General features: G+C 36.7%; 1 protein-coding gene across 1 annotated transcript in view; it reads right to left on the bottom strand.

Moving 5' to 3' along the window:
• LOC121390363 overlaps window positions 1–12875 on the bottom strand; it is a 310647-nt gene that overhangs the window by 282368 nt on the left and 15404 nt on the right. Inside the window, exons 5-11 of the mRNA XM_041522159.1 lie at window positions 9168–9297; window positions 8600–8660; window positions 6507–6613; window positions 5111–5196; window positions 2439–2497; window positions 1810–1931; window positions 981–1074 (exon numbers count right to left, since the gene is read on the bottom strand). Coding sequence (XP_041378093.1) covers window positions 981–1074; window positions 1810–1931; window positions 2439–2497; window positions 5111–5196; window positions 6507–6613; window positions 8600–8660; window positions 9168–9297 — 659 coding nt within the window. The remainder of the gene's footprint in view (window positions 1–980; window positions 1075–1809; window positions 1932–2438; window positions 2498–5110; window positions 5197–6506; window positions 6614–8599; window positions 8661–9167; window positions 9298–12875) is intronic.

The following is a 12875-nucleotide window of genomic DNA, read 5'->3' as shown; positions in this document are numbered from 1 at the left end:
AATAGAAACATTTAATTGTTATGTGAAACAGTTGCAATAGTTGTTATATAATTCAGGCCTGCAAATTAAATTGTTGCCATATAATATGTTAAATTTAAATTGGTTATGACATGTCACCAATAAACAAACAGTTGGCATAAAACGCTCACTTGTGCTTGGGTCTAAGGATACAACCCCCGTGGTGAACCTATCCTCTGATGAATGAATGCAGGGCTTCTAGATTATGGTAGCCCCACTCCTATGGCTAGTGATATTCAATGTTGGGCTAGTAAATAACTACCATTGCCATGCCAGACAGGGCTTCTAGATAATGCTAGCCCCACTCCTATGGCTAGTGAGATTCAATGTTGGGCTAGTAAATAACTACCATTGCCATGCCAGACAGGGCTTCTAGATAATGCTAGCCCCACTCCTATGGCTAGTGATATTCAATGTTGGGCTAGTAACTAACTACCATTGCCATGCCAGACAGGGCTTCTAGATTATGGTAGCCCCACTCCTATGGCTAGTGATATTCAATGTTGGGCTAGTAAATAACTACCATTGCCATGCCAGACAGGGCTTCTAGATTATGGTAGCCCCACTCCTATGGCTAGTGATATTCAATGTTGGGCTAGTAAATAACTACTATTGCCTTGCCCGACGGCTAGTAAAAACAAAATGGTCAAATGTTGAAGTTAATCGATTTTTAATTGTGGCTAGTACATTTTAAAAATCAATGATCCTATGGCTAGTGGATTTAAACAAAATTCTAGAAGACCTGGAATGAACAAATGAATGAATGAATGTTTAACAACACCTATCCTCTATCCTCCGAGTGAGTTTTTTCCTGGCACCTACCAGTGCCTCATGATTGGTATATCAAACACTGTGGTATGTGCTGCCTCTGAAAACTACCTGTCAGAATGACTAAATCTAATAAGGAGGAAGAGAAGAAGAAAAAGTAGGAAGAGAAAAAGAGTAGGATATAAATAATTAACCTTCTCTTGGTTCATTTCTCATGCAGGTCAGATTTCCTGAGATGTAGTTTAGAACATCTTTCGTGTTTGGCTTGCAATGCCTCTTAAGATTGACCTATAAAATAATACACACTTGAAATAATAATACAAGTATCACTGACCTACGTGTATAGTTACAGATGTATATACTTTTTCTTGCACCATGCGAATATTTAGCTACATGTACTAGCAACACAAGGTTTTTTGGTTGGTTTGTTTGTTTTGTTTAACGACACCACTAGAGCACATTGATTAATTAATCATTGGCTATTGGAAGGAAGGAAATGTTTCATTTAACGATGCACTCAACACATTTTATTTACGGTTATATGGCGTCAGACATATGGTTAAGGACCACGCAGTTATTGAGAGAGGAAACCCGCTGTCGTCACTTCATGAGTTACTCATTTCGATTAGCAGCAAGGGATCTTTTATATCTTTTAATATTAGATGTGTCATGTAGTAATTTTGTCTATTGTGCTAAATGGTTTTAAATGTAATAGCAATTAGTGGGCCCATTGGGCTATTTATCATTCCAGCCAGTGCTCCACAACTGGTGTGACAAAGGCAATGGTATGTACTATCCTGTCTGTGGGATGGTGCATATAATAGATCCTTTTCTGCTAATCAAAAATGAGTAGCCTATGAAGTTGCGACAGCGGGTTTCCTCTCTCAATATCTGTGTGGTACTTAACCATATGTCCGACGCCATATAACCGTAAATAAAATATGTTCAGTGCATAATTAAATAAAACATTTCCTTCCTTCCTTTCTTCCTTAAATGTAACAGATATATAAAATTAAGTTTCACCTGTCCTAATTCAATGGATGATCGCTGGAGCTCTGCTTCAGGTCGTTTTGGAATCTCGTCAGTTTTAAATCTTGTCATGAAAACCAAGTTTCCATTTGCCCATGCCGACATTTCAGGAATATCTGTAAAATAACAAAATTCAGAGTTCATACACTTTATTATCAACCAAATTCCCTGACTTAATTTCCATGATTATTAAAGGTATTTTCTATTACCTTTTTAAAAGAATTATCAAAGATTTTTTTTATTCATCAACATAATATTACACTATTTTGATGCAAACTAACTACATGTGTATCTTCTTGTGCTATTTTAAATAGTGACAAACATATTTTTCTACCATTTCCCCAATTTTTAATGGCCCAACTCAAAATTCCATGAATTTCCAAGACGTGGAAATTGTTATTTGTACATTCCATGATTTTCCAGAATTTCCATGACCCATTGCATTATAATATTTTGCTGTAATAGATCCCAACACAAAAGATTATGCACAAATACAGACACAAACCAAAAGGTGAATTAATATATAACTTCACAACATAACACACCCCACCCCACCTACTTCCCTTGCTGACACATATACGTATGTACATTTATGATTCATAAATTTTACTTTCTTTACTTACCAATATTTGAAAAATGATTTTCTGGGTGCATTGGCCTTGTATTATGATATGGGTTAAAACTGCAATGAAACAACCCAAAAAAACCATTAATTACTGATGCACTTTATTAAAGCCGCACACCCTAGTTCCATCCAGCGAAAATAAATTATAATTTGGTTAATCTACAAACCTGTAACACACTTAGATAACGTTTTTATCAAATGGAGTAAAAAAGCAGGTTTTATATCGATAAATACCATGGGAATCCCCATGTCCCAATTGCTTGAAATAATTTTGAAAGTTAGTATTCTGATGTCACTGGTAGATGTCGCTCGAAGCACAACAATGCCTACGTCACGACAAATTTCACAGACTTGGGGTGCGTTCCTTTCACCTCTCCTGGACATGTTCCAACTGTTCTGTCCTGGTTGTATCCCCTCTCCAGATATCATAGGACTTAGCAAAATTATTGGTTTTAAGGGTTTGTAACGTTTTGTATTGAGACACTTACTTGTCTGAACTTTATTGTTACTGAAAATGTTCACGAACTGTGAAGAAATATCTCACAAATGAACAACAAGCAAACGACAACAAATCGGATGTTGATTGCGCGAACCGTGCACGAGAAAACAAACCGAACCAAAATGATAACGGTCACGTGGTATACCAACGTCTGTGACGTTTACACAGGAACATTCCCTCTAAAAATAGATTGGACCTCGCTTGCTTAACGTTTTTTTCTCGAGTGCGTGCGGCATTTTAAGAAATACAAAAAATGCATTTCGTGGTTTTACAAACATTAGGATTACCAGGATTACCAAAAAGCACTTCAGGTGAATGGAAATGTGTATTCTAAATAATAAAATGTAAGTAAAGTGCAATTTTATTTGTGAAAAAATGGGTTTAATAGCAAAAAACAACGCCGTAATGGTTAACAACTAGCCGTAACTAGGGTGTGTCCCTTTAAGAGATATCAAGGATGCTAATCTTTGCATAAGTATAGTTTATATGGATAGACATTTATTCAGGCTTACTGCCTGTTTGCAAATCCACTTCATCTGTTGAATATATATATATATATATATATATATATATATATATATATATATATATATAGGGAATAACTGGTTACTGTCTTAAGATATCGGCTTTATCCTGTGAAGGTAAGAATGGCGAATGCAGCGAGGCTCTGTCAAGCTGCATTCGCCATTCGACCTGAGCAGGATAAAGCCGATATCTTAAGACAGTAACCAGTTATTTCTTTTATCCTGCAATCCTACAGGAATATTCGGAAAATCATTATTTATTCCAGTTTTGTGTACTCAAATCAAGTATTGTCAACCTAGCAAGGTTTTTGCCAGATGACGTCATACAAAATTCATGACGTCATTATTTGTAAGAAGCTACACAAATGTAGCTACATTCTGTCACATTAAAAAAGCGTTTCTAAACTCTAATTCATAAATAAAGATACAAGTTTTGTATTGTTATCACAAAACTAAAAGTTATTTGCATTTACTGTACTAAATAAATAATTTAAAGAGTATGTTTATTGAAAATCTATTCTGGAATACTCGAGTCGAGTCGGGCTTATGTCATGTGACCTATATTTTTGGTCAGTGATCGAAAATATAGAGATTTATCTTGTCATCATATCTTGCCAATGTATACAGTAATTGCTGGATAAATATATATATATATTGCAGAACTGAGTCAGGATTATGTTTTAACAGTTATGAGAACTGCATATCAGGGAACATTTTGTTCAGTATTGCGTCATAATTTGCTTTACATGTTTTAGAGACTGCTACACAATTTTAAAAAACTAAACAGTAGTTGTTAACCAATTTTCAATTGACCAGAAATGTTGCTAATAAAAATTTAACAAAAACAAAATGTTTTCTACTTATAGCCCTAAGATCATTCTGTGGAGTGGGCGTCTAATTTTAAATCCCAAGATATGCCATTCTGGGCCCAATTTTACAAAACATCGTAAGCCTAGTTTTGTACGTAAACGTAAATCTACGACTAAACCACAATTCTTATTACTATTATAGAACAACAAATATAGTTAGAAATACACATATTTCATTTTCTTTTGTCTTTAAAATGCTCCATCTTCTGTAATGCAGTGTTAACAATTAGCCCAGTTTCACTTAGGGGGCCGTTCAAATATTACATAATTACATTTTTGTCAAAATTAGACACCCTCCCTCCCCCATGTAACACTCCGTAACGCTAGACCATACACCCCCAAAATATTGCGTAACGTTTGGAGACACCCATCCCCCATTCACAAACAAGTGATGCGATGGGTGTAATGTAATTTTAGCATACTGTTTTCCAATTTGGGAAAGCGCAGACACTGATTTCAACTCTATTTATAACAGTCTAGCACTAACTACAATGTACCTAGGTCTACGTGAAACATTGTCGCCATGACAGCATTTAAGAATTTATTATTTTTAATTAGTTATAATAAAAAAAGAGCATTACGTAATGCTGTTATATACACCCACCCACCTCCTGTAACACCATAATGTTTGGACCTACACCCACCCCCTTGAGTGTTATGTAATATTTGAATGGCCCCTTACTCTGAGTCTGCCTTATGCATTGCCTGGAATGACTCGTTGATGTACACTGTGTGGATGTTTAACAACACATTAAATAATTAGTCCAGTTTCACTTACTCTGAGTCTGTCTTATGCATTGTCCGGAATGACTCGTTGATATGCACCGTGTGTATGTTACCCAGCTCATTGTCAAAGTGTAGAGTCTGAAAGACAAACACAGTTTCTAAGTAAAAGTATACTCAACAATGAAAGTTTAGCAAATATCGTTTACGACGTCTAAATTTACCATAGTTGAATATACTTAAAAGAAAACCAGGTCTTCCTGTTGTGTTAAGGCAAAGGTTGATGACTTTATGTTGTTTGTAAATGGTAAACATTTCAGATGTAAATACTAATTAATAAAAATAGGTTAATTTATAAATGTTATGCCATTTCTTTTAACATTAGCTAAACTTTCATTGTTGAGTATAGTGATTTCCCTAGAAATTTGGCAAGGCATGGTAGACCAAACACTTTTGGGGCATTTTCACCATTTTCGGGGCACTTGTTTTCCATTAAAAATACACAAAAAATTAATTGAAATAAACATTAATGTAATTTATGTGCTTGCTTTAATAAATGAATGGCAAAAGATATAAAATGCATATTTTATTAATTAATAATACCTTTTTGGGTGTTTTATAAAGGCAAGTTTAGAATTAATTATTGAAAAAGGCTTGTTTAATCTCAGGGCAGCATGGTGCTGATTAAGGCAAGATGGTGCTAGACTACTGAGGCATGGTGCTGCACCGTGCTAAAACAAGCTAGGGAAAACACTGGAGTATATAAGACAAACACTAAAACAATAATACAAGACAATAACCACATTGATACAAGATAAACAAACTTAATTAACACCACTCATCTGCCTGAAATAAGGGAAATAAAAGATATTTTATTTTTCATTTTAACTTATTTTCATGCTTATGTCCAATTACGGTTCAAGCATGCTGTCCTGGGCACACACCTCAGCTATCTGGGCTGTCTGTCCAGAACAGTATGTTAGTTGTTAGTTAGTCAGTGGTTAGTGAGAGAGAAGAGGGTGTATATAGTGGTCTTACACCTACCCACTGAGTCGTTAAAACTCACTCTGGGTGAGAGCCAGGACCAGGCTGCGAACCCTGTACCTAGCTACCAGCCGTATGTCTGATGGCGTAACCACGACACCACCGAGAACAGTAGATATTTTAGTGTAATATGGGGGGGGGGGGGGGGAGGAAGTAGGGGAGGCAACTGCATGAGGTTAAAATATTTCAAATTAGGAAGGTAAAAAAAATTCTTACGCCTGAATATGGAAGGAAACTAGGGGAGACAACTGAAGTCAATATATATGACAATGGGGAGATGAAGTTATTTTGATGGAATCATTTATGGGAGGAAATTAGGAGAAGCAACTGAAGTTTGAATTGAAATGAGGAAAAAAAAAATTTATGATGGAATTTGGGAGGGAACTAAGGGAGACAACTGATGGTACCTTGGTGTAATCTCCTTCAGCATGCTTAACTGGATGACCATGTCGAACCTTGGTGAACACTTTCCCTTGAGCATGCGACTTGACAGTGTATGTAGAATTGTGAAGTCCTAGATACGCAAAAACAAAACAAAAAACAGAAGAAAAAAACTAGTGGAATCATTCCAAACTTGCACTTGTCTAAACCAGCACTTTCTATGTATAGGTTAAAAGGCATTAAGACGTTTCTTCAGAAACACACATGTAAGAAGGGGCGAAGCGAAGCCCGTTCTTATTTCTGAAGAAACGTCTTAAGCCTTCTAACTGATTTAGATGGCATTTCACAAGTTCATTACTTGATATGGGCGGGGCAGTCGTCATTGCGTGTTCGCACCAGTTGCTTTGACGTCATTCGTACAGCTCTTGGCGATGATGTCTGGCCAATTGTGTCAAAGTAATTTTGGTCACGTGAATTGTTATTAAGACGGCTTTTTAGGTGTGTCTTCATGATTAAGATGATCGAAATGCTGATATCCAATTGATTGAATTGGAGAGAAACCAAGAAAATGCCATCTAAATACAGGGGGGCGAGACATAGCCCAGTGGTAAAGTGCTCACTTGATGTGCAGTCGATTTGGGATCGATCCCCGTCAGTGGGCCCATTAGGCTATTTCTCACTCCAGCCAGTGCACCACGACTTGTACATCAAAGGCTGTGGTATGTGCTATCCTGTCTGTGGGATGGTGCATATAAAAGATCCCTTGCTGCTAATCAAAAAGAGTAGCCCATGAAGTGGCAACAGTGGGTTTCCTCCCTCAAAATCTGTGTGGTCCTTAACCATATGTCTGACGCCATATAACCTTAAATAAAATGTGTTGAGTGTGTCGTTAAATAAACCATTTTCCTTCTTCTCTATATACATGTATCTATAGCAGATTTCATTAGTCTTCACTGAATTCAATTTATACAGTTAAAGTTTGTTTTTGTTTAACGACACCACTGGAGCACATTGATTAATTAATCATTGGCTATTGGATGTCAAACATTTGGTAATTCTGACTCGTAATCATCTGAGGAAACCCGCAACATTTTTCCTAATGCAGCAAGGGATCTTCCACAGACAGAACAGCACATACCACGGCCTTTGTCCAGTTGTGGTGCACTGGTTGGAACGAGATCAATTTATACAGAGGCCACTGTATAAATATATTCAACCTACAACATGTAATTTCATTACATAACATAATATTAATTTTAAAATAATAATTCATTTTTTTATGTTAATTTTAAAAGAAAAAATGGTAAAAATATCCATCTGATACCCCCTATTGTTAGAGTTAGGGTTAGTTTTGGATTTAGGGTTAGTCCATTTTAGCATTAATTTTTAGGGTGAGGTTCCCTCTTTATACATGTATAAATATAATGGCTGGTGGGAGGGGGGGGGGGGGGCATATCAGGCAGAAATCTTTCCCAAAAATTAACATTTTACATTACTTACTGTACCTTACTTAAATTAAATTATGATAGATTACAAAACAAAATCAAATAATCATGTTTAACTAATACGCTAGACCTGCCTTCATTGTGTAAATTTAAATTTTTTAAAAATTTATTGACAAAAAAGTTAAAAGCAATTAATTGATCAAAATAAATGCTATACTATTAAATGTAAGTACATGTAGTTATTCACATCCATTAATACATTAATGGCAGCTCTTGGGTAGCCATCAGAATTGCTAAGTAAAAACCTTCATCAAAAGTTCTAACTTTCAATACAAATAGAAAATAATTAATTAGGGTTTTTTATTGAATCAAAATGTCATGTTTATACTACAGCAGACCCAAAAATTATGAGCAGTTAGGTACATATGGTAAGAACATCTGCAAAGAAATTAAAATCTCAATTATCTGAACAAAAGGTAACACAATTAAGGCTCTTAGCTGTTGTGAATGTCTAGTTCATGTAATTTCTATCTCTATTACTACACCCGTCACCGATTATAAGCTCTTAGGTATGTATATTAAACATACCTGTCACCGACTATGAGCTCTTAGGTATGAATATTAAACGTACCTGTCACCGACTATGAGCTCTTAGGTATGAATATTAAACGTACCTTCATGACCCACTTCTTGTACATGATACTGCCAACCATCTTCGGTCTCTTTCATCCAACTCTGTCAATAATAATAACAATAACAATAACAATAATAATAATAATAATAAACATTCTGAGAGTACTGCTAAACCATTTACAGGACCCTTCCAAGGCCTAATATATTTTCATATCAAGAGCAACAACTGGCGTCAAAAATTAGCAGATATGGTTAACTTGACTACCAACAGTGCAAGCCCCGAATACCCATGAAAATGAAATATAATCTGCAAAGTTTTCTACATGATCTAAAGGTATACACACATCCCTTTGGGAGCCTGGCTCATTTGCTTTTTCGACAAACACAAATTGCCCTTTTCAGAACTTTGTTAAAGAGTTCAAAATCCTGGACTTAAAATATCCTGGAGTAAAATTTTACAAGCATGGCCGGGCCCAAGATTTTCTAATTAAGTTTTACTCCTGAGGATTACACGTATCTCATCACAGTGTAGACTACATGTATATTGAGCTGCTACAACAACTCCAGTACATGTAATGACACAACAAATAGTGTAACCCCTATGATTACCTTATCATGGTGTAGGCGTGATGCAAACAGAGCCGCCATCCCTTTCTTGATGGCCAGGATCTCTGCCTCTTCTCCTGGAGGATGGTACACATGCTGAATCTCACCGTGTGGGCTGATCCAGAAGGAAAACCTACAGACAGGATAAAAATATATCAATCTTTGTACAGAGACAGCTACAAGGAAAACCTGCAGACAGGATAAAAATATATCAATCTTTGTACAGAGACAGCTACAAGGAAAACCTGCTGACAGGATAAAAATATATCAATCTTTGTACAGAGACAGCTACAAGGAAAACCTGCAGACAGGATAAAAATATATCAATATTTGTACAGCGACAGCTACAAGGAAAACCTGCAGACAGGATAAAAATATATCAATCTTTGTACAGAGACAGCTACAAGGAAAACCTGCAGACAGGATAAAAATATATCAATCTTTGTACAGAGACAGCTACAAGGAAAACCTGCTGACAGGATAAAAATATATCAATCTTTGTACAGAGACAGCTACAAGGAAAACCAGCAGACAGGATAAAAATATATCAATATTTGTACAGAGACAGCTACAAGGAAAACCTGCAGACAGGATAAAAATATATCAATCTTTGTACAGAGACAGCTACAAGGAAAACCTGCAGACAGGATAAAAATATATCAATCTTTGTACAGAAACAGCTACAAGGAAAACCTGCAGACAGGATAAAAGATATCAATCTTTGTACAGAGGCAGCTATAGAAGGAAAACCTGCTGACAGGATAAAAGATATCAATCTTTGTACAGAGGCAGCTACAGAAGGAAAACCTGCTGACAGGATAAAAGATATCTAAGTTTGTACAGAGACAGCTACAAGGAAAACCTGCAGACAGGATAAAAATATATCAATCTTTGTACAGAGGCAGCTACAGAAGGAAAACATGCAGACTGGATAAAAATATATCAATCTTTGTACAGAAACAGCTACAAGGAAAACCTGCAGACAGGATAAAAGATATCAATCTTTGTACAGAGGCAGCTATAGAAGGAAAACCTGCTGACAGGATAAAAGATATCAATCTTTGTACAGAGGCAGCTACAGAAGGAAAACCTGCTGACAGGATAAAAGATATCTAAGTTTGTACAGAGACAGCTACAAGGAAAACCTGCAGACAGGATAAAAATATATCAATCTTTGTACAGAGGCAGCTACAGAAGGAAAACATGCAGACTGGATAAAAATATATCAATCTTTGTACAGAGGAAGCTACAAGGAAAACCTGCAGACAGGATAAAAGATATCTAAGTTTGTACAGAATTAAAGAAAGAAATGTTTTGTTTAACAATGCACTCAACACATTTTATTTACGGTTATATGGCGTCAGACATATGGTTAAGGACCACACAGATATAGAGAGAGGAAACCCGCTATCAACACTTCATGGACTACTCTTTTCGATTAGCAGCAAGGGATCTTTTATATGCACCATCCTATAGACAGGATAGTACATACCATGGCCTTTGTTATGTCAGTTGCGGAGCCTGGTTGGAACGAGAAATAGCCCAATGGATCCACTGACGGGGATCGAGCCTAGACTAACCATGCATCAAGCGAGCACTTTACCAGTGGGCTACGTCCCGCTCACTTGTTGTAGAAAGTCTTACTACAGTATATAACCTGACCAGTCTTCACCATGAGCAAAATCAAAGCAACCTGAAGATCAATGGAAGTTTTAAATAAAAAAAAAATTTTTTTTATTAAAAGACTTTTTTCTCTTTTTTTTTTAAATGACACCACTAGAGCACATTGATTTATTAATCATCGGCTATTGGATGTCAAACATGGAAAGTGTACAAACAAGATCCCTTGCTGCTAATGGAAGAAAATGTAAAGAAAGGAATGTTTTATTTAACGATGCACTCAACACATTTTATTTATGGTTATATGGCATCAGACATAATGTTAAGGACCACACAGATATCGAGAGAGGAAACCCGCTGTCGTCATTTCATGGGCTACTCTTTTCGATTGACAGCAAGGGATCTTTTATATGCACCATCCCACAGACAGGATAGTACATGCCACGGCCTTTGTTACACCAGTTATGGAGCACTGGCCGGAACGAGAAATAGCCCAATGGGCCCACCGACGGGGATTGATCCTAAACTGACCATGCATCAAACGAGCACTTTACCACTGGGCTACGTCCTGTCCCCAGAGCTACAGAAGGAAAACCTGCAGACAGGATAAAAGATATCAATCTTTGTACAGAGACAGCTACAGAAGGAAAACCTGCAGACAGGATAAAAGATATCAATCTTTGTACAGAGACAGCTACAGAAGGAAAACCTGCAGACAGGATAAAAGATATCAATCTTTGTACAGAGACAGCTACAGAAGGAAAACCTGCAGACAGGATAAAAGATATCAATCTTTGTACAGAGACAGCTACAGAAGGAAAACCTGCAGACAGGATAAAAGATATCAATCTTTGTACAGAGACAGCTACAGAAGGAAAACCTGCAGACAGGATAAAAGATATCAAAGTGTGTACAGAGACAGCTACAGAAGGAAAACCTGCAGACAGGATAAAAGATATCAATCTTTGTACAGACAGCTACAGAAGGAAAACCTGCAGACAGGATAAAAGATATCAATCTTTGTACAGAGACAGCTATAGAAGGAAAACCTGCAGACAGGATAAAAGATATCTATCTTTGTACAGAGACAGCTACAGAAGGAAAACCTGCAGACAGGATAAAAGATATCAATCTTTGTACAGAGACAGCTACAGAAGGAAAACCTGCAGACAGGATAAAAGATATCAAAGTGTGTACAGAGACAGCTACAGAAGGAAAACCTGCAGACAGGATAAAAGATATCAATCTTTGTACAGACAGCTACAGAAGGAAAACCTGCAGACAGGATAAAAGATATCAATCTTTGTACAGAGACAGCTATAGAAGGAAAACCTGCAGACAGGATAAAAGATATCTATCTTTGTACAGAGACAGCTACAGAAGGAAAACCTGCAGACAGGATAAAAGATATCAAAGTGTGTACAGAGACAGCTACAGAAGGAAAACCTGCAGACAGGATAAAAGATATCAATCTTTGTACAGAGACAGCTACAGAAGGAAAACCTGCAGACAGGATAAAAGATATCAAAGTGTGTACAGAGACAGCTACAGAAGGAAAACTTGCAGACAGGATAAAAGATATCAATCTTTGTACAGAGACAGCTACAGAAGGAAAACCTGCAGACAGGATAAAAGATATCAAAGTGTGTACAGAGACAGCTACAGAAGGAAAACCTGCAGACAGGATAAAAGATATCAAAGTGTGTACAGAGGCAGCTACAGAAGGAAAACCTGCAGACAGGATACAGGCAGCTACAGAAGAAAAACCTGCAGACAGGATACAGAGGCAGCTACAGAAGAAAAACCTGCAGACAGGATACAGAGGCAGCTACAGAAGGAAAACCTGCAGACAGAATAAAGAACATCAAACTATGTACAGAGGTGGATACAGGATTATGTGCATGGGAGTGAATGTTTATGTAGGCAGGACTGTAGTCTGTAGATCATGACAAGTGTGAATCCAGGTGGTTTTGACTCCCATCCCAAAGCTTCTAATTTTTTTGTTTATACTCATATTAAAGTGCTTATAAATATGTATGCACAAACCTTTTTTAAAAATTTGATCTCATATATTAATAGTTTTGGAAACCC

Source organism: Gigantopelta aegis, chromosome 15 (assembly GCF_016097555.1).
Source record: "Gigantopelta aegis isolate Gae_Host chromosome 15, Gae_host_genome, whole genome shotgun sequence".
In the NCBI taxonomy this organism is placed as follows: domain Eukaryota; kingdom Metazoa; phylum Mollusca; class Gastropoda; order Neomphalida; family Peltospiridae; genus Gigantopelta; species Gigantopelta aegis.
Note: the sequence above shows the minus strand (reverse complement) of the source record. Positions and strands in the feature narration are given on the sequence as shown.